The 22,946-nt window shown below is 45.1% G+C and overlaps 1 protein-coding gene across 2 annotated transcripts in view; it reads left to right on the top strand.

Moving 5' to 3' along the window:
- LDAF1 (lipid droplet assembly factor 1) overlaps positions 1 to 22,946 on the top strand; it is a 90,352-nt gene that overhangs the window by 30,686 nt on the left and 36,720 nt on the right. For both annotated transcript variants that reach the window (XM_069210286.1, XM_069210288.1), the window contains exon 3: positions 3,716 to 3,856. In XM_069210286.1, the coding sequence (XP_069066387.1) occupies positions 3,767 to 3,856 (90 nt within the window). In that variant the 5' untranslated portion in view covers positions 3,716 to 3,766. The remainder of the gene's footprint in view (positions 1 to 3,715; positions 3,857 to 22,946) is intronic.

A 22,946-nucleotide genomic window follows, 5' to 3' on the forward strand; every position in this document is an offset into this window, starting at 1 on the left:
ACCTCAGTCGGCAGTGGGTGAAGGCATCCCAGTGGTATTTAGAAGTTGGCTCTCGCAAAGACTAACCTAGGGCCACCACACACCTGGACAAAATCAGTTGGGAAGGTCTCTGTATCCCTGATTAGATCATACTCCTCTTTGGATGAATTGACACATTTAGGCCTCCCTTCCACGTGCCCCAACCCCAAGTGCAATAATTATCACTTCTGTTAGAATTTGATAACCCAGGCTTCGAAATTTAACAGGTGTGATCATTATCACCTATTCTGAGATTGCCCTTCAGAATGGGGCATAGAAATGGATGTTGGTGCTTTCTGTAGTAAAATCCCCAATTGCTACCGGGTTGGCATCCTGATATCCTCCTGGGGCAAAATTGCAAAAGTGCATACTTTATTCGCACTAATCATGATTGGGACCCTCCACACAGTGGCATTTAGGCAAAGGTGGAATTACCCACCCATTTGTAATCAGGGCCATAGCCTTTAATCCATCAGCCCACTCATCTCTCTTTTATAGATGAATTAAAGATCTTTGACCTATAGAAAGAAACAAGAGCTATGTAGATAAAATCTAATTCGAAGCTATTGTGACCCCGTGTTGCACTGTGTCAAAACAAAGACCTGGCGGAGTGGGCTGTGACGTTCTGGCGGAGTGTATTCCTTTCCTTTCTGAAGCTCTGTTGCAAAGAGAAAATAGTTGTTCTTTCCTTGGCGGGAGCCAGCATGGATGACGACGTGTTTAGGTGTGCAGTTCTTTAACACTGAGAACCTCTGGAGGGCAAGTGAGCCGAGTAAGAGCCATTACTTTGAATAAATAGTTGCATCATTTTTAGTTCTCTGTATATTTATATTGGAAAGGTAAGAACAATTATAATAAAGTGTCTTACTTGATGACGCATTCTGAAAATGTGTTACTTATGCGCGGTCTTGTTCGAGACACGCTGGCCTTGTCCCCACACCACCTTCTTGTTTTTAAACTTAAACAGGCTGTTATGAACGTTGACTGCCTAAATCACTGCACATTTTTTGGTCTCGGTAGAGAAGTCAGAATCCTTCTTGTAAACACATAAAGGTTTACCTTTTGGTCAGCAGTTTTTCTGTTTATTTCCCTCCCATCCCCTTCATGACCTCTTTCTGGCATACAGTTTGTGCAGATCCCATTTAACTGAAATTACAAGACGACGACTAGGAGCAGTACAATTGCTTTCCTGTAATAAAGGCGTGCGCTTTTTACAATGTAATAACCATGTTGCAGTTCTAGCATGTAAGTAACTAAAGGCAGATATGTTTTAACCAGCATGAATATACACATTACAAATTACTACTTCTTTATTTCAACATTTTAATAGGTTGTGATAATTCCACATTCTAGATGGTAGACCTGCATGTTCTCTCTTTGAAAGTTTACAATTTGAAGAGACAGTTGCATGGAAATTAAATGTACATGTATTTTTCTTCATCCTTTTTCCTTACTTCTCCTCCTCCTCTCCCTTCCCGCCCCTTGCCCCCACCCCCTCTCACTGTGAGAGACATTTGTCCCACAGTGTAGCTAGAGCCCCTATCACCCATTGAGACCAAGCTGGTTTTTGTACCTGTTATTATTGCTTATTTTAAGATGATGCGACTAAACTTTGATCTGTCATGTCTGAGAAACGAAAATGCTAGTTTTGACAGGCGCATGTTCACTGCAGGTGAAAGTAATATTTGATTATTTACTATTCTTATTATTTTATTTGCTCATCAAACTTACACAACATATCAAAATGAATAATAACAAAGAAAGCTCTTGCTGACTATAGGAAGCATCTTAAAGAAGCACACGCTACTGGAATCCTTCCAATGAAGAATCTAGTAGCATGACAACTTACTTAAGGGTTTGGACACACCTTCTCTCATCCTGTCATATTATTGTAGCATCATTTAGAGGGCTCAGAACTACGACTGACTGCCTCATCGGTGCTCTAAGTGCATGGACCATATTGCACTAAAAATCTCTATTGCTGCTGCTGATCAAGGAAGGGGCACAATTCAAAATGCTTTCATGCCTACCAAGCACTATATGGCATTGTCCCGCCTGTCTTTTTGTAGAATGTTCCATCTATCAACCAAACAGATCAATCTTGGACCCCTTAGACCTACTGTCAGAAGGTTCAAAAGTCCCTGGCACAATGTCCATTTAGCTCCCTGTATATATGTTGATGGTTCTGTTTGTATGTAATGGTATTTTGGTGCACAGTGGAGCAGGGAAAAGACAGTGAGAGGCAGGATTACAAATCTGGATCCTTTACAGTAAGGCAAGTAATGTATACATAATTATTGTGTGTGGTGGCGTTACTTTTTAAAAAGGTGAGTTTTCAGTTTCTTTCTTGATTTGTAGAAGTGTAGGAGCAGTTCTGAGGTCAATGGGAATATTGTTCTATATGCCGTGTAGGCATCTCGAGAAGGACAATGAATGAAGAAGATTGTGGAGGCAAAAGACGGTTCAGTAGCGCGGACAGTTCTGAAACGAGAAAGGATCGAGCTGGCAAAACTAATTAGAGTGAGAGAGACTGTGAAGAGTATGTTGATTTGATATTGATAAAATTTTAATAAAGAGTGCAAATACCCCAATGTGTCTTGCAGCCGAAGGCTACCAGTGATTCATATGATTCTAAGGAAAACACCAAATTTTGCCCTGCCATAAATTAAACCCCACCAACTGGACAGGAAATCAGCCAAATTATGAGCAGTTTTCTGATGCCCAGAAAATTAGGTTGGCCTCTCAGCCGATCTGGCAAGGTATTCCACAAACATGCTACCATATACATAAATCTTCTATTCTTCGAGGACGTAACCACTGTTTTTTGCAGCTCAAATGGAATATAAACCAGGATCTTCCTGATCTTATGCAACAAATAGAACCAGGAAGAAGCTAGTTTATTTATTTGAGCATTGAATGACAAACTGGCATCAAACATGATACATACATTTTTCATGGTGGACACTGGTGTTGGAAGGGGTCCCACGGATTGAGTCCACCAAGCCTGGGTCCAAGAGGGTGAATTCCTCCCAAAAAGGAGGAGTTTATTTTTAGTTGAGTTAATCATCAAGCTGTTTAGACTCCTCACTTGTACGATAGCCCCAATACATTTATTAAACCCCAAAGCTGTCTCTTCCATATTGTTTGCAATAGAGACAATGAGCTGTGTATCATCAGAATATGCTGTGGAGGGGAAAAGCCAAAGGAATTAATTAGCCTCTGCATTGCCTCTAAAATCAGAGGCAATGCAGTTTGACAAGTGAGGAAAACCCTTTCATGGTGAATATTGCAAGAGTTGCCCTGCTACAATTCTAGAATGGCAAGAGTGTACTAGCACAAAAAGTATAATTGGGAAACAAAATGAAATGAAAAATTGTGTGTATATTTTGAGTGAAAGAATAGTACGTTGAGCTACAGGCCCCTGATAGTGTGAATCCTGGTGTATAGATGGTAGCACAGATTAATATTGCGAATTAACATCCTGCTTTCAAGGTATTTCTAGGTTAACCCAAGAATTTCTGTAGATATGTGTCATGTTATCATTTTTTTTTATTGAGCTCTTGCTTTTAATTATTTGTTTGAATATATGATGTCCAAATAAAAAAATGTTCACTTTTTTTTCTGATACGTAGCTTTAACTTGAAAATATAGTATTTTATTTTATTAAGGACAGATATATGTATATATATATTTTTAGATTCAGGTGATTTCAGAGGTGCCGCAGATCAATACAGAGAGGATTATAACGATGACTACGGAAAGTTTATATCAAGAGAAGATGCAGGAACTGCAGAAGCAACTGAATGCGGTCATGCAAGCTATCAACAGCAACTCCAAGGTATATTTTAATATATCATCTAATTTTGTACTTGCTTGTAGCTAATGAAAAGTGTTTAAAGTTTTGCTCCAGACTAATAAAGATAAATGTGCCCAAGTCAAAGAATATAGCACCAATCCAAATTTTTTAGGGGCCAACAATTTCAACTGGCTCGAAGATAGAAAAACTTAATAACTGCATGAATCAAACAAAATATTTTCATATGCCAGAGTATAGTCTTCATTCATTTGCTGCCACTCAACTGAATTTTGAGAACAGTCTAGTTGACCATTTCCCTTACTCTTCTGACTCTTACCTGGCCGTAAAACTCTTGCCCACACTTATAACTATTTGCCTTCCCGTATAATTATTGTCCCATCAACCTATCTTGCCTCATTAACTAGGCATTTGCTTTCATCTTCTTACTTTTTTTCATTTCAAGAAATTTTTGTTGAGAGCAGTAACAAATTATTAATAGTAAAACAGGATTACAGCATACATCGTTATACAATGCAAGAATATAAAATATTCAAGAGAATGAACAATGTTTTTAGAAAAGATAAGATAAAAAAGAAACACAAACGAAGAAAATGAATAGGGGAAAATATTTTGTCAGTAAAAGGATATAGTGGAATTAGAGGTTGAATGTGGGGAAAGAAAATGTGAACAAAGTAGCCAGAAAGGATCTGATTTATTTTTTTGCGGAAGCATATAAGGACATCGCATCTGAATAACTGTTGATGTTATACATGTGTATGTTGCGCGACCTGAGCTACATGTCTGGATACATTGTATGTCGCCGTGTGTTCTGTTATGCATAGATAAAACTTTAAAAATCACTTTTTCTGAAACATAAAAGAAGATGCTGTCAGTTCTTTTATTATCATAAAGTAAATTACACTGAGTAAAAAAGCTAGTTTAATAAAATCTTTACAGCAAGATAATATTTTAAGGCAATGGTAATGCGATCTAATAAGTTGGGCATGAGAATATAAGTATAAAGACAGTGAAACAACGAGCAAAACAAAATTGTAAAATGAAAGTGATAAAATACAATTAAAAAATGTTCAATAATTTAGCCCAAACCAAGATCCAGAACAATTTATTATAATTACTCTCAAACCAACCTGTGAGTAATGGAGCTGGGTTCATTGTTAAAAGATGAACACAGGGAGGAGGAAGAATTGTCAAAAATATTAACATGAACTGGAGTAATTGTGTCTATAAATATGAAAAATAGATCAGTAATACACGCTGCTTTAGATGTTGTAAATATCTTTAACTACAATCTGTCCCAAAAATCAATCATATAAAAAGGATGAAAATTAGATTAAATGAATCCTCTGAAAGAAATTGACCAGACCACATAATTCTCTTTTTAGCCTTAGATGCTTTTAACATACGAAGTTAGTCAGTAAACTCTTTGGGGGGGGGGGGGGGGAAGCATAATAATTCCCCTAAGTCTTGAGTAGTGAGAATTAGGCCATCCCAGCATATTGTAGGTTGAAAGGCAGAGAACACAGAACATCAAGAACTTCAGGAATGAATTTTAGATGGTGAAGAAGATTAGAACCATCAACACCTTTAGGAACAACATACATACAAAGATTGTGTCAATTTTGATTTTCTAAATCCTCTATATGAAGCTTCAGTTTGAAAAGTTTCTAGTCAAGATAGGATATCCTGAACCTGGTAAAGAAGTTGCTCAATTTCAACCACTCTTTTCTCAGTTATGATCCATATGTTTCCTATGTATTGTAATTTCCAATTGGTGATGCTCATAAACGGTTATAAGACTCCTACCTTCAGCTAGTATTGTATCCAGAATATGATTGTTCGAGGAGGCATTGGGTGAATGAGGATTGTTTTTGAGTCGTTTGGGTTTCACACTGGAAAAACGCTTTGAGGTCAATAATTTTGTATGCCTCCTTTTGTAGTGTTAAAAAATTATCTTTGTAGAATGCAGGCTTCATTTGTGTATGAATATACACTATATAGCATGAAGAAGGTGAGAACATCAGAAAAACAGTAAGGTAGTTGAGAAACTGCCATTAGGACGAGCTGCTGTAAACAAAATGGCGGCCTCACATCAGGAAAGGCAGCAACCTCAGCAAATAGAAGGAATCTCCATATCAGCATCAAAAAGAACTGCACCCCAATTGCAGGGTGTAGACCTGACATGCCTTAGGGTAGTCACCCCTAACTTTTTGCCTGCCTCCCTCCACTTTTTGGACGCTGTTTTTGCTGGCTTTTAAACTCTGCGCACTTTACCACTGCTAACCAGTGCTAAAATGCATATGCTCTCTCCTTTAAACATAGTAACTTTGGATTATACCCAATTGGACTATTTAATAAACTTATAAGTCCCTAGTAATGTGCACTGTATGTGCATAGGGCCTGTAGATTAAATGCTACTAGTGGGCCTGCAGCACTGGTTGTGCTACCCACTCAAGTAGCCCCTTTACCTTGTCCCAGGCCTGCCATTGCAAGGCCTGTGTGTGCAGTTTCACTGCCACTTCGACTTGACATTTAAAAGTACTTGCCAAGTCTAAAGCTCCCCTTTTCCTACACATAAGTCACCTCTAATGTGTGCCCTAGGTAACCCCTAGAGCAGGGTGTTGTGTGGTTAAAAGGCAGGACATGTACCTGTGTAGTTTACATGTCCTGGTAGTGTAAAACTCCTAAATTAGTTTTTACACTACTGTGAGGTCTGCTCCCTTCATAGGCTAACATTGGGGCTGCCCTCATACATTGTTGAAGTGACAGCTGCTGATCTGAAGGGAGTAGGAAGGTCATATTTAGTATGACCAGAATGGTAATACAAAATCCTGCTGACTGGTGAAGTTGGATTTAATATTACTATTTTAGAAATGCCACTTTTAGAAAGTGAGCATTTCTCTGCACTTAAATCTTTCTGTGCCTTACAATCCACGTCTGGCTAGGTTTAGTTGACAGCTCCTTGTGCATTCACTCAGACACACCCCAAACACAGGGTACTCAGCCTCACTTGCATACATCTGCATTTTGAATGGGTCTTCCTGGGCTGGGAGGGTGTAGGTCCTGCTCTGACACAAAGGACTGCCACACCCCCTACTGGGACCCTGGCAGACAGGATTGAACTGAAAGGGGACCTGGTGCACTTCTAAGCCACTCTTTGAAGTCTCACCCACTTCAAAGGCACATTTGGGTATAAAACAGGGCCTCTGCCCTACCACCTCAGACACTTGCTGGAGAAAAAACCTGAACCAGAACCTGCATCCTGCCAAGAAGAACTGCCTGGCTGCTCAAAGGACTCACCTGTCTGCTTTCTACAAAGGACTGCTGCCTTGCTGCTGGCCTGCTGCCTTGCTGAACTCTTGTCTGGCTGCCAAAGTGCTCTACAAGGGCTTGGATAGCGCTTGCCTCCTGTTCCCTGAAGTCTCAGGACCAAAAAGACTTCTCTTTTTCATTTGGAATCCTCGTGCGCCAAAAAATTCGACGAACAGCTTGCTCCGCGGTGAGGAAATCGCGACGCTACCCGACGCGACACCTACGGGGCGACCGGAACTTCGAAGCACGGCCTCGCAGGGACAACGCCGCCCGGCTTCCAGAGAGGAAATCGACGCGACGCCTGCCGTGAGAAAGAAAATTCCACCCACAGCCTCCCGGAACGACGCGCAGCCGGATAACAAGCCGAGGAATCCACGCACAGACCCTGGGACATCTGGTAATCCTGCGAACCAAAGAAGGAGTCTGCCTGCGTGCCGGAAAACGACGCACGTCTTCCCCGAGTGAAAAATAACGAGACAAGTCCGTGTGTGAAGGGGCGAAACAGAAGCACACACCATTTTTCTTCCCGCAGAACGACGCACGACTCCCCGCGTGAAAAATAACGACGCAAGTCCGTGTGTGAAGGGGCGAAACCGATGCACACACCATTTTTCCACGCATCTCTTCCTCTGCGGCCCTCTGCAGAGATTTTCCACTCCAAACCAGGTACTTTGTGCTTGAAAGAGACTTTGTTTGCTTTTTAAAGACTTAAGGCACTTTATATCACTTTTCAGTGGTATTTCTACAAATTCTTATTGCATCTTTTATTGTGTTTAACCACAAATATCCAGATAAATATTCAATATTTTTCTAAACACTGTGTGGTGTATTTTTGTGGTGCTATATGGTGTTATTGTATGATTTATTGCACAAATACTTTACACATTGCCTTCTAAGTTAAGCCTGACTGCTCGTGCCAAGCGACCAGAGGGTGGGCACAGGATAATTTGGATTGTGTGTGACTTACCCTGACTAGAGTGAGGGTTCTTGCTTGGACAGAGGGTAACCTGACCGCCAACCAAAAACCCCACTTCTAACACAGGGGCATTTCAAAATAAAGAACAAAGCTAAAGGATAAAGGATTTGATCTCAAAATGTGGGAAACATAAAAGATGTCACTCCAAGATTTGATGGAACTCCGCAAACCACAGCCATCTTGATTGTTATTCAAGCCTCCCCTTACCCCTATCTACTCACTCTTGCCTCACCCATTTGCCACCCTCACTCATTTACCTCTCATTCCACACACCCTACCACTACACCTATCCACTCTTTTTTTTTCATCCTTTCTTTCAGCTCTTGACATTAGCCGAGAACTTTTGATTTTACTTAAGTTATATGTATAATATAATTGAAGGGGCTTTCGTGCAGTCCTCTTCATCCATTGGTCTGTTATTGTCATTCACATGATTCTTTCAGCTACTACAGAATAGAGCATGGGGTTTTGGGTCAGAAGCTGCTACAAACGTCCCTAACTTGTGCTGCTCTAAAAAATCAATCAGCACTTCACTAATGCTGTCAGTAATTATTTGCACTTTCCAAATGAATGCTTACTGATCACAAGTTTACTGATTGCAAAACCCATGTAGCGCTTTATTAATGCTGTTAAATAACACTTGCACTTTTTAAAAGAATGCCTTTATTTTGCAAACATGTTTTTACAGGAGCTTTTTTCTTATTGCATTGTGTTACTTTATTTAACAATGTGCTGTTAAATTTGTCATGTATGGTTTTAATTAATGAAGCCATAAATAAATAAGAAGCTTGGTTTTAAGTTTCTATGTTATGCTAATTAAAGGGTCTTTCATACCACCTTCTTCATCCATTCGGTCTTTTATTGTGTCATTCACATTTTTCTTTCACTCACTGCGGCATAGAGCTTGGGACAGTGGGTCAGCACTTTTCAGTCACTGGCTAACTTCACTATGAGTGAACGTCATTCTCCCTTTCACAAGGAGCACATCCACAAAAAAAGTAGGACCCTTCATTGCCAGAGACGATTATGGCAGTGTGGGATCTTTGAGTCTAAAAAAAATATTTTTGCTTTTATGTAGCCAATGATTTTTTGTGTTTTTAGGTTGATGAACTTTCTTCACAATAAAGTTTTGCAAAAATCCTTAGAAACAAAACAAACCTTAGCAAAGCTAAAAGGCTGGCAGCCAACTCCAAACCTGTTGGCTGTGCCAATACATGTCTTACCTGCATTCACTTTTAACATTTGTTTTTACTGTCACGCATCCATTTGCTATCAGGTCCCTGGGTCTATCCCATTTTCTCTCTTGCCACACTGTGTCATCATTATCAGTAAAATCTAAACTAAAATAAAGTTTAAAATAAGGCTTTAACACACAGTGTTCTCTCGTCCCCTTGGTTCATCTCAAGTACTTAATGAACACTTATGATCTCTCACTTTTTTTTACAGTAAGTGTCTTTCATGTCTAAATTTGTGTTTGCTTGGTTTTAATGCACCTAGATATAGTGTTTTGTACTGTTAGGTTGAGGGTTTGGGAGCGCTACAGATGGTATGCATTAGACATTTTATGCTAGACATAAACTGGAACGTAGCCCTAACATGATACAATATATCATAAGGGGCGACATTGCCTCTTAAACTGTAGTTTGTGGCCGCTATTCTGTACAAAAATACTCAATGTTTTTAGCTTTTGCTAATTTTGATATGTTGCATTCACAAATGTGTTTCTCTTTAATATATTTAGTGCTGAGGCTTTTCATGTTCTCCTACTCTAGACTCATGTCTCTGTTCTAAATGGCTATTCTTATAGTGCCCTTGTAGTGTTAGAAGTGAAGACACCATTACAGTATTGAAATGTGACTTTTAATAACTATGGTTATCACCAAGTGTGATTTACAAGGGGCTCCTTAATGCACAAAGTTGTTGTGGGTGGGGTTCTCCTTTTGTCCTTTCAGAGTGGATTGGATGAGGGTTTTCTTCTGTTTGGTAGGTCTTTCAGAGGGTTTGTCGCAGTCAGACATTGTCTTGGAGTCTGTTTCTTCACACCGTGGAACGAAGGAGGGAAGTATCAGTCGACAGATCTGAGGCTGTACATGGTACCTTTGTGAAAAGTTACCTTGGGAGGGATAATAATTTTTGTGAACCACAAGGTGAAATCAAAATATCTTTATGACTCTATTGGTACTAAAGTGACTTCCCTCTAGTGCCTTAGTGCACCCTTAATGACTCTGCCTTTACCAGAGGTGTTAATATTTTTTCTCGTCCATCTCCTGTGAAGTGCTAATAGTTCCACGATCAAGGATTTAGTGTGCCCAGCACCATTAGAGCATATGTTCACATCAAGTACTTGGGTAGTACCTCTTCTTAAATTCCAGTCCTCCTTTTCTCGCTGCAATAGTACTGCTCTTCTCTTGGGATGATAGTGCTCTGGAATGATCATTCTAGTCTCCCTGGTTCTGCTTCTCCTCTTGTCTGTTGTGGCTTGAAATCTCCAGTCCCATCTTAAGACAACCTTCTCTGTCCTTTTCTGCCGCTTACCACTGTCTTCTGACTATTGCCATCCGTCGATGTTCTCCACTCCTGCTTCTCCTAAAGTCTGCTACAGCTGTGACCATCTGTTTAACTACAGTTGGCGTAAGGTAACCTGTTCTGGGTCAGGTCATACTCCCAAAACTAATATTGACAATTCCTTTTTGGGTGACGTACAGATCACTGTCCAAGCTGTCACTGTCAGGGCAGACACATGTGGTGGCTCTACTAGTATTACCAGTCTTAGGTGAGCACGCCGAGGGAGACCGGGAACTGTTTCATATCCCTCTTAAAACATAAATGCAAGTGGAAAAGCCAACTCATGATACCACATGTATATAGTGCCTTGTTCGTGTCACTACCTTTGTAGGTGGTGGTGGGTGGTAAAAGTTTTTTATTTTTTAACATAATTTTACTAGCATTTCACTCAAAACACATTCCAGAGAAGGTTGCAAACATGTATTATACAGTAGTCATTAGCATCATAACATATTATAGTGTACTTGGGGTAATGTTGGCAACCCTCCTGGTGAAACCAACAGTTTAACATTTTCAATTTACACACCATGTTACATCTTCTACTACTCTGGTAAGTGATACCGCCCTAGTTACATGTCCCCTTCTGTGCTGTGGTTTACACTGATGTGTTATGTCTTATGTGGCCCCTCTCCTTCGGCATTCTGATGTGGTACAGGAGACACGGAGCTGTCAGGGGTGGACAAATTTGGTGTCCTCAGACAGTCAACCAGCCGACCCCAACCCCTGACTCCATCAGAACTATAATGCCCTTGCTCTGCATATATATATATATATATATATATATATATATATATATATATATATATATATACCTGCTGTTCTGTTTCTGCCCATGTCAATAATACTTTTCTCTAGCGATCTACGCATGGGCCCCTGGTAGTCTTCCAATGCATTGTTATGTCTCTTTGACCTAAAATGAGTGCAAAGTCTATTCATTTTGTAGTTAGTTTAAAGGAGTGTGGGAACCCCCCAGTAGGCCATTCATAGGATTGGCCGCAATCTGCCTCTCCGTCACCTCATTTATACATTGGAATACTCACTCCCAGAAGCCCTTCCACTGCTGGCCGGCCCATATCATGTGAAAAAAAAATAATAATCAGCCTTTGGTTCAGAGCAGTGAGGGCAACAAGTATTTTTGGTATTGAACATTCATGCAATTCTACCAGGAGTGAGATAAGGTCTGTGCAGTATGTAGAAATTTAGCTGTTTGAAACAGCCGTTCCTAGATATTGTATTTGTTTGTGATAAGATGGAGTACCATTTTATTTAATCTATTGAGAGGCCGGGGTCACCTTCCCATTTAAGGCGTATGGCATCCAGTGGGGTTAGCGTATCTGCCCGTAATGCATTGTGTAGTTGTGTGACTACTCTAATCCTGCCGCTTTTTGTATATAGTGTCTGGCAGCCCAAGTGAAGTTGGGGCTCTAAGGGTCCTGTTCCCCAGTGCCAACTAATTTTAGTGGCTATCATTCTGTGTAGAAGGAACTGTCCTTGCGGTAATCCATAATTTTCTTCCAGGTCTTCAACGGGCAAAAACTGTCCATCTCTGTATAGGTCCCCCAGGGTAATGATACCATGTTCCTCCCACTCCTTTCAGATTCTGCCCACCTGGCAAAGTTACCAGTCATCACAACAGGAGGTCAGGTGTGTAAGGAGACGTTGTCCGAGTGCGCTGCAGACCACGTAGCCAGCAGCATCGAATGACTTGTAATTCTGTTGTGTCGCTAGGGTGAGCCAGTTTGGGTGCCATCAGGATGCGAAGTAGTTTGAGTGAGTGAGGGAGGGAGGGACCCCGTGGGGTATCACCCCGTCCGCTCACTGCCACGCCTCAAGCCATTGTGCAAACTATTGGAGTTGACCCGCCAGGTAATAGAGTTCCATTTCCGGGCAGCTAGTCTCCCCTCTCCCATAGGGCGCTGCAGCCTTCTCAGAGCTACTCTGTGTCTACCATTCCCTCAAATGTGATAAATTAGTATTGTGTTCAATTCCCTGAAGAGGGATTTTGGAAGGAAAATTGGTAGTGTAGTAAATTAATAAAGCAGCCTCTGTATGTAAAGTCACCATTTTAGCTACTGCAGTGCAGCCTGTCACGGACAGTGGGAGTGTTCTCCCAGGACGCCACATTTCCCCTGAGTTTCCTGATCGCTGTGCCCACATTTCCTTCCTGTAGGTCACCTGGGTCATAAAACATTTGTATGCCAAGATAATGGAATGTGTGCTCCTCCCACCTTAAACCCTGCAAATCTGGTGGTGGGGGTGTGTGAGAAGGCAATAGGGAAAAAGAGAGACTTTTGCTAGTTTATGGGGAGGCCCAATGCCGTCCCAAAGCATTAGAGTAGCGAGATAAGACCCCTTAGGTCCGAGTACGCATTGCGGAGGAAAAGGATCATATCATCCGCATATAGTGCTATTTTATGTGATTACCCATGTACCCTTAACCCATCATAGTGATTTCCCACTCTGGCTACTTGTGCTAAAGGTTCCACTGCTATTGCAAATAGTAGGGGGAAGAGGGGGCAACCCAGTCTCATTCTTCTGTCCACTATATATGATTCTGAAATTGTTTTACTCGTCTTAACACGGGCTGTGGGCTCAGCATACAGTAATTTGGTCCATCTGATGAACTCCTGTCCCAGTCCCATCTTTTCCATAGCCCTATATAAATAATCCAATCTCAGGCTATCAAATGTTTTTTCTATGTCAATTGCTATTAACACTGCTCCGTCTGTTTCTGGATGCAGAGGGATGAGGAGAGGGGCAAGGCATTGAATGTTGGTGGTTGTGTTATGGTTAGGGATTGAGCCTGTTTGATCCGTATGGATCAAGTGAGGCATGTGTAGGAGAAGGCGTGTGGCTAGGTTCCTACTTAGGATTTTGTAATCCATATTCAGCATGGACAAGGGGTGATATGACTGCATCTCTGTAGCTGGTTTGCCAGGTTTCAATAACAGTACTACAAAGGCCTCTCTCGTCATTGGTGGTAAACAACTTATCTCCAGCACCTCAGTATAAAGTTCTACCAATCTAGGAGCCAACTCATTTTAATACATGGAATAGAACTTCTCTGGGAGACCATCTACACCAGGTACCTTACCTCTAGCCATATCATTGACAGCTGACCTAATCTCGGTGACAGTGATTGGCCCCCCAGGTTCTCCACATTTTCCTCTTGAAGGCGTTGAAGGCTTCCCATTTTGAGGAGCTGTAAGTGTGGGGTAGAAAGGTCTGCTCCAGGTTGCGCATAAAGAGAATTATAATACCCAGCAAATCGATTATTAACATCCGTTTGATGATAGAACCATTCGGCATTCGCAGCGCCTAGCTCTAATATCAGGGCGTTGCGGGGTTGAGTTCACCAACCGTGCCAACAGAGTTCCAGCCCTGTCAGTTTTGGCATGTGCTTGTTTTTCGGAAGCTTTATAGTCAAAATATTCCAGCTTCTCTATGGCTGCTGCAACCTCCTCTTCTGCTTCCAACAGTTGTGGCGCCATGCCAGGCTCAGCTGGTCTCTTACATTCCAACGTACGAAGAGTCTTTTCCTTGTTCTTTATTTCCTCCCCCCTAGCAAATGCAGAATAAGATGTAGCATATAGTTGGCTGCGCCATCGTCTCTTAAGCACGTCACGCTCTTTGGTCGTAATATGAGTCTCCTGAATTAATGCTATGTGTATCCCTCTCCTCTTTAGATATGAGTGTATCTTGTACCCTTTTGCCATGTTATTAAGTTCCCTTACATTCCAGCTTATAAAATTGTAAGTTAGGGAGGATGCCATGGGGACAGTGAAATATAGGGCCGGTGGCACGCAGGGCGGTGCGAAGGAGACCTCCATCTCGGTCTTGATGTGGTTAGATCATGTAGAAGCAGCAGTGAGTGTGGTTACATAAGTGTAAAACATCCCTCAACTTTTGCAATCTTAACACAACTTACCCAACTCCCCCTCCCCAGTATAAGGAAATGCAGCCTCCCCATCCAAACCAGTATACATAACCGTAACATCCGGGCTGTTGTAAGGGCACTATTGAGAACTAGTGGGGGAGGAAGCTCTCTGTTCAGGCCCTCCCAGCATTCCATCACAACAGTTACATTGTGGATATTATTATATCCTCATTCCTGCCCACCCTTTTTAAGCGATTCCCAGATTTAGTACGTTTTCAGTTATTCGCCTACAGGCCCGACGAAGCCCGCTACAATACCTTTTAGGCGGTTTGTACACTAGAAGCAAGTGGGAAGTTAGTATCACAAGGTATTTTGTTCACAGATTATACTTGCACTTGTCTCCACATCTCAATAATGACGGTGATTGCGGAGCACCATCTCCTCAAACAATTTCATCTGAAGTTCCAGGGGTCACCACCGGCAGCTGGTCCTCAGAGTCATTAGAGAAGAGCGAAGTGTGCTCAGAGTCCGAAGCGTTGTGTGATGCATTGCTCAGTCTCTGGGATGTGGTCCTTCTAATCATATCCAGCGCTGCCGCCACTTCCACTGCCCTTTTACACTCTTGCATGGCTTGGCTGTGTGTGGGAGCCTCTTTTCCTTTGCCGCTCTCTGTTCTGCCTTTTTGCGCTTTGGTTCTGGTTTATCCAGATCTACGGAGGCTCTCATGGGGGTTGAGTCCAGCCATTGCCAGAGTTTTTGTGAGGTTGTAAAAAATAGCGTCTTGCCATCATGCGTTACTTTGAGTTTTGCTGGAAATAACAGGGCATATTGTATTCCCTGTGATCTCTGCCTCTTTTTTGCCTCCGTGTAGAAGGCTCTGTGTTTCTGGACTTCCTTGGTAAAGTCTGGAAATATAATTACATGGTTATTTTCTACCAGGATTCCAGTTTTTTGTCATGCTTGGGATAAAATATAGTCCCCGTCCTTAAACTACAAGAGTTTGGAAATGACCGGCCAGGGAGGTGCACCTAGCTGAGGTGGCTGGGCTGGCACCAGGTGGGCATGCTAGAGTGAGTAGTGGAGGGGAAAAAACCCTCATGGGCAACGTTGTCAGGGAGCCGTTATTCTAAAAAGACTGTCATGTCTGCTCCCATCGCCTCAATTCTTTCAGGCAGGCTGATAATACTGATATTGCTCCTCCTAAATCTGTTTTCGGAGTCTTTTGCTCGAGCCTCCAGCAATTTCACTTTGCCCTCCAATGTGCTCAGGCGCTCTTTCGTTTGGTGGACTTCTGAAGGAACGGACTCCAGGGTGCGTTCCCTGGAGGAGACGTGGTCAGTCAGCCTTCTGTGATTATCTCGTAATATCCCCAGATATGTCGCGGTCATATCAAGTTTAAGTTCTAGTGCCTCCCTGGAGGCTGCTATGGCCTGCAATATGGTGTCCAATGTCGTTTCTGGATGCTGATTAGTGCAAGCTTGCAAATCAGGGTCTGCATCTGCAGAGCCCGGCAAACACAGCCCCTTTAGACCCCCCTGCTCCATGCCTTCTTTCTTCTTCAATGCTTTGCCCATGATGTAGGGGAGGTACAGTGTATCAGCGCTTCGCTGAATTAAATTACCGTCTCATCCAACCGAGCTCATTGACTTTTGCCGGCACCCCCTCGCTGTAGCCCAGAGTGCCCGGTCCACCCCACGACAATCAGTATGGCAGCAGCAACAGACCCGGAGAATACTTCCAGAGCAGCGCTAAGCGGAGCCGCTGGGCAGCAGTTACATTGTATTGCGGTGTCACTATGTACTTTACACTACTCAGCTGTCACAACTCCACTAAATTCAGCTCCCCCCACCCCTGGCTGGTTTAGGTTTAATCTTGGGGAGGCGCAGTCACTATGTCCACAGTAGCTCAGGGTCCACCGATGCCCCGTAGCTGTCCTTACACAATTACTCCTGCATTGGGGGCCAACCGTGCCCGCTACATGGTCGCACTGCCTTGTAGGGCTCCAGCAAGGTCCTCTTCCCTTGCCTTCTTCCCCTCTGCTCTCTCTGTCCCGGCTCACCTCCGGCGTCTTTTGTTCTGGGCAGGGGGTTTTCCAAGCTCCACTGGGCCCTCTCCTGGCAGTCTGATATTCCTGTAGGCCCACTGCTCCCCATAAACAGCTCCTGGAGACCACCAGAAGGAGGCGAAATCCAGGTGGCAGGTCCCGCTTCCAGCTGGCAGCTTAGAGGTGTCATTCCTCTGCTGCGCTCCCACCCCCCTCCCCAAGACAGGGGGTTCTGTGTCCCAGTTCTCAGATGGCTCTCTGGAAGGGGGGACTCCCTTTTGGGCCCCCGCTACCGGGCTCCTCCGATCGGCTGTCCGCTGGGGACTCCACTTCCGGGCACCACCATTTTGTAGCCGGGACGTAACCGGGCACACTGCGCCACTCAGCTCACAACACTCTTCACCCAGGTTCAGAGCTGGACCGCCACTTCAGCTCTTCCCCAGGGAGCACATCTCTAGGCCCCAGGATGCTCAGTGCCAGGCAGGAAGGCGCCACCGGTCCCCACCGACCGACGGACTGCCAGCCATTCTACTTCTGGGCAACGCCATTTTGTGGCCGAGTCGTGGCCGGCCGTGGTTCAATGCACCCCTCAGCCCGCAATATGTTCTATCCGGCGTCGGAGCTGCGCTACCACTTCAGCAATTCCCCAGGCGACTCATCCCCAACCCTCCAGGACCTTCAGTGCCAGGCAAAAAAGCAGGATTTGTTGGAAACTGCGGAGTTCCACCGGGAAAGCTGCGATTCGAGTGCTACTCCATTCGCGTCCGGCCACGCCCCCTTAGGTTAAAAGTTATATATTATGCATTTGGTACTCTTGTTGGTATCTAGGTAAGTGTCTAGGGGATGCAACAACATGGCAACTAAAATAGTCCACCCACTAAAGAACTTAGGCCCTGATTTTAACCTTGGCGGACGGCGGAGGCCGTCCGCCAAGGTTCCGCCGCCAAATGACCGCACCGCGGTCACAAGACCGCGGCGGCCATTCTAACATTTCCTCTGGGCCGCCGGGCGCTCTCCAAAAGAGCGCCCGCCGGCCCAGAGGAAATGCCCCTGCAACGAGGACGCCGGCTCAGAATTGAGCCGGCGTAGTTGCAGGGGTGCGACGGGTGCAGTTTGCACCCGTCGCGTATTTCAGTGTCTGCATGGCAGACACTGAAATACTTTGCGGGGCCCTCTTACGGGGGCCCCTGCCGTGCCCATGCCATTGGCATGGGCACGGCAGGGGCCCCCAGGGGCCCCGCGGCACCCCCTACCGCCATCCTGTTCATGGCGGGTTTCCCGCCATGAACAGGATGGCGGTAGGGGCTGTCAGAATCCTCATGGCGGCGGAGCGCGCTCCGCCGCCATGAAGGATTCCCCCGAGCAGCGGTAAGTCGGCGGGAGCCCGCCGACTTGCCGCTTCTGACCGCGGCTGAACCGCCGCGGTCAGAATGCTCGTGGGAGCACCGCCAGCCTGTTGCCGGTGCTCCCGTGGTCGGCGGTGGCCGCCAGGGTCAGAATGACCCCCTTAGTGTCATTTAGAGTTTAGTGGTCTGTCGTCATTACCACCGCCATCCTGGTGAACTACTTCCCGCCATATTTAGAGATCTCTTTTTGTCTGGGGGACACCTCTGTGCGTTCAAAGGATTTCTTGTCATGGCTCCTCCTTTGAAGACACAAAGATTGCTGAGTGATGGCCATGTTTTATGCCACTGCGCAGCACCACTGTTTGCTTTAAAAAAAAATTTTTACAAAATTAAGTCCCAGCACAGAGGTTTTTCTTTTTAAACAATATTCTGATGATCCTGGGAGTTTTCTCTCATGCTTTAGGGGTAATTTGTATGTTTTGGCTTTCTGGAACCCCGGGTTTTCCTGGAGACCCAGAATAGAGCAAAATAATACATCAGGCAGTCCACTCAACACAAGGTGGGCGATCTAAAGTAATTACATAAACTGTCCCAATTCTGTCGGTGTAGGGTTTCTGCTGATGAAGCAAGCGGGGACACCATTGTCAGGAACTTGACTGTGAATAGAGCAGACAAACGGTCATTTTGGTGGACAGGGTGCTATGTCCTCCAAATTCTAAATCAGGCTCTTAATGTCCTCACCAAGCGAAGTAAAAAAATCAGAATATAGTCAAATGTAAGACTTTGGATGGCCACTAATGGTTACTTCCCAATTGTGCTACTCTTTGTTTCCTGGCCAGCAACCCTAAATGCAGGTCTAAGACCTGGCAGAAGTGGTGTGTAAAAAAAAAAAAAAAAAAAGCATTATTTAAAGTTTTTGTGTTCGTTACTTGTTCCACTGCCCTGTGCAGACCGGGATACTTTTAAAATGTCCAATGTATGAGATGATGTGGGGCATTGAGCTCATCGCTGCCTTACCAGCCATGGTGGAGTCTTGGGAGGAACAGGGGATGGGGCAGGGCATTGACCTGAGCAGGCCATCCTGCCTTCCCCACCTGGAGAGATTTCAGAACCCTTGATGGACATCGGAACATTATGGACTCTGCACTTCATTTCCAGAACTACCAGAATTCAGGCGCTCCGTGCGACGCACTCTGCACACTGCCTCGGTGTTGGGCTTTTCTCCTTCACTTGTTCGCGCCGATCTTTCACCTCAGAGCATTTTGATTGCACAACTTTGTTTTTATACTTATACATCTAAGCCAACGCTCTAGTTGCTAATTAAGGAGGGGGGCAGGCCAAGCTGCGCGGCCGCGACCTGCTTAGCACTCCATTTCCAGAACCACCAGAATTCAGGTGTTCTTGTGCGAAGCGCTCTGCAATTTACCAACCACACTGCCTAAGTGTTTGGCTTTTCTCCTTCACTTTTTCAGCGCAGATTTTTCACCTCGGAGCATTTTAATTGTGCCACATTGTTTTTAAACTTTTACATTAAAGCCAACGCTGTAGTTACTAATTGGGGGCAGGGCCAAGTTGCCTTTATGTGCAGGTCCGTGACGTTGCTGCACATCGACTATGCTGGAACCCCCACAGGTAAAGCCCTTAATGCTGACTTTCTTAAGAGCCTTAGGCTCAACCCAAACTTCAAGTGCCATACCTGGGACCTAAACCATATATAGTGCTCAGTTGCCTGCTTTGGATGCCAAATGGAGTTGGAGATCCCCACTGTTTCAGCCAATTCTAGATCACTTTAACCTGCCCCGACCCCTTGCTCCTTACAGGGAGGTCTAATTAAGGTCTACTTGTTAAGTAAACAAGTTCAAGAAATACATTATTTAATTATTGACAACCGCTTAGATGTCCTTTTTATTACAGAAACCTGGTTAAAATCTTGGACCAACCCTTCTGTGCGATAGCCCTCCCCTCGGGGTTCGCTGTGCTCAGTCGTGACGGAGAGGAAGGCCACGGGGCGGAGTTGCCATAATGTTTAGAGACACTTGGCAGTATAGCTCCTTCTGTTTTGCTTCCCTTAGGGACCCGGGAATCTTGGTTTCGGTCTCAAAATTGGTCCTTCTTAATCACTGGCAGGATACCTATTTTATGACCCCTTCCCCCCCCCCCAGAACATCATTTCTTTTCACTTAGGTGAAGCCCTTGCTCCTTTCTTTATTAATTACACCACCTTTTTTGTTTTAGGAGATTTTAATTTCGGTTTCGATGATCCTGCTAATTCAGATGCCATTAAATTATTGTACACCTTCAAGATTTTAGGGCTTCAACAAAGAGTAACTGCTCGCACACACTCTAGGCCACATTTGGGATGAGATTTATATTAACCGTCCTGGGCTGTTGGTCAAGGATTCAGTTCCCCAATCCTGGACATACCACAGCCTAATCCTATTTAACATGACCAAGGCGAGCCCCAATCTGTCCACTCCCCAAAATAACACGAACTCCAAAGCCCTTAAATGGGGAGCAAAGTAGTCCCACCCCGATCCTACCCCCTTACTCACCAGTACCACACTGACTCTTATCAATACCTTGAAAGACATCTCCGCTTGTTCAAGAACTAGATCCTTTATTCTGCCTCAAAACTAGCTCCACTTACCCACTCCAAGAATCGTTGCCTGAAACTTTCAGCTCCCTGTTTTCCCCCAGCTCCAGGTCAGTTAAAACTTAACTGTAAAAAACTTGAACGCCAATAGCATTGAGCTTATAAAGAACATGACCTTGCCTAATACAGGACGGCCCAAAAGACATACCACAAAGCTATTTTGGAGGCAACATATTTTTTGTTATACCTCCAAAACAGAAGAAGTTCGCTTTGACTCTAAAGTGATTTTTAACATGGTGTAAGGAAATGCCTCCTTGGCATGGTTACCCCCTGACTTTTTGCCTTTGCTGATGCCAAGTTATGATTTGAAAGTGTGCTGAGGCCTGCTAACCAGGCCCCAGCACCAGTGTTCTTTCCCTAAAACTGTACCTTTGTTTCCACAGTTGGCACACCCTGGCATCCAGGTAAGTCCCTTGTAACTGGTACCCCTGGTACGTAGGGCCCTGATGCCAGGGAAGGTCTCTAAGGGCTGCAGCATATCTTATGCTACCCTGGGGACCCCTCACTCAGCACAGACACACTGCTTGCCAGCTTGTGTGTGCTGGTGGGGAGAAAATGACTAAGTCGACATGGCACTCCCCTCAGGGTGCCATGCCAACCTCACACTGCCTATGGCATAGATAAGTCACCCCTCTAGCAGGCCTTACAGCCCTAAGGCAGGGTGCACTATACCATAGGTGAGGGCATAGGTGCATGAGCACTATGCCCCTACAGTGTCTAAGCAAAACCTTAGACATTGTAAGTGCAGGGTAGCCATAAGAGTATATGGTCTGGGAGTCTGTCATACACAAACTCCACAGCACCATAATGGCTACACTGAAAACTGGGAAGTTTGGTATCAAACTTCTCAGCACAATAAATGCACACTGATGCCAGTGTACATTTTATTGTGAAATACACCCCAGAAGGCATCTTAGAGATGCCCCCTGAAAACATACCCGACTTCCAGTGTGGGCTGACTAGTTTTACCAGCCTGCCACTCACCAAACATGTTGCTGGCCACATGGGGAGAGTGCCTTTGTCACTCTGTGGCTAGTAACAAAGCCTGTACTGGGTGGAGGTGCTTCTCACCTCCCCCTGCAGGAACTGTAACACCTGGCGGTGAGCCTCAAAGGCTCACCCCCTTTGTTACAGCGCCCCAGGGCACTCCAGCTAGTAGAGATGCCCACCCCCTCCGGCCATGGCCCCACTTTTCTTGCAAGGCCGGAGGAGATAATGAGAAAAACAAGTAGGAGTCACTGGCTAGTCAGGACAGCCCCTAAGGTGTCCTGAGGTGACTCTGACTTTTAGAAATCCTCCATCTTGCAGATGGAGGATTCCCCCAATAGGATTAGGGATGTTCCCCCCTCCCCTCAGGGAGGAGGCACAAAGAGGGTGTAGCCACCCTCAGGGCTAGTAGCCATTCGCTACTAACCACCCAGACCTAAACACACCCCTAAATTGAGTATTTAGGGGCCCCCAGAACCTAGCAAGATAGATTCCTGCAACCTGAAGACGAAGAAGGACTGGTGACCTGAAAGGCCTGCAGAGAAAACTGAGACAACAACTGCTTCGGCCCCAGCCCTACCGGCCTGTCTCCCCACTTCAAGAAAAACTGCAACAGCAACGCATTCCCCAGGGTCCAGCGACCTCTGAAGCCTCAGAGGACTACCCTGCATCTAAAAGGACCAAGAACTCCCGAGGATAGCGGCTCTGCTCCAAAGAAGAAACAACTTTGCAACAAAGAAACAACTTTAAAAGGACTCCACGTTTCCCGCCGGAGGCGTGAGACTTTGCACTCTGCACCGGATGCCCCCGGCTCAACCTGCAGGGAGGACTCCCCGGTGACTACGACCCTGTGAGTAGCCAGAGTTGACCCCCCCCTGAGCCCCCCCCAGCAACGCCTGCAGAGGGAATCCAGAGGCTCCCCCTGACCGCGACTGCCTGCTTCTAATAACCCAACGCCTGGTAAAGACACTGCACCCGCAGCCCCCAGGACCTGAAGGATCCGACCTCCATTGCAGAAGCGACCTCCATGTGGGCCTCTCCCTTGCCCAGGTGGTGGCTACCCCGAGGAGGCCCCCCCTTGCCTGCCTGCTTCGCTGAAGAGACCCCTGGGTCTCCCATTGAACTCCAATGCAAACCCGACGCCTGTTTGCACTCTGCACCTGGCCGCCCCCGTGCCACTGAGGGTGTACTTTTTGTGCTGACTTGTGTCCCCCCTCTCCTCCACCCCGGTGCCCTACAAAACCCCCCTGGTCTGCCCTCCGAAGACACGGGTACCTACCTGCTGGCAGTCTGGAACCGGGGCACCCCCTTCTCCATTGAAGCCTATGCGTTTTGGGCACCACTTTGACCTCTG

This window comes from Pleurodeles waltl, chromosome 10 (assembly GCF_031143425.1).
Source record: "Pleurodeles waltl isolate 20211129_DDA chromosome 10, aPleWal1.hap1.20221129, whole genome shotgun sequence".
Taxonomy (NCBI): domain Eukaryota; kingdom Metazoa; phylum Chordata; class Amphibia; order Caudata; family Salamandridae; genus Pleurodeles; species Pleurodeles waltl.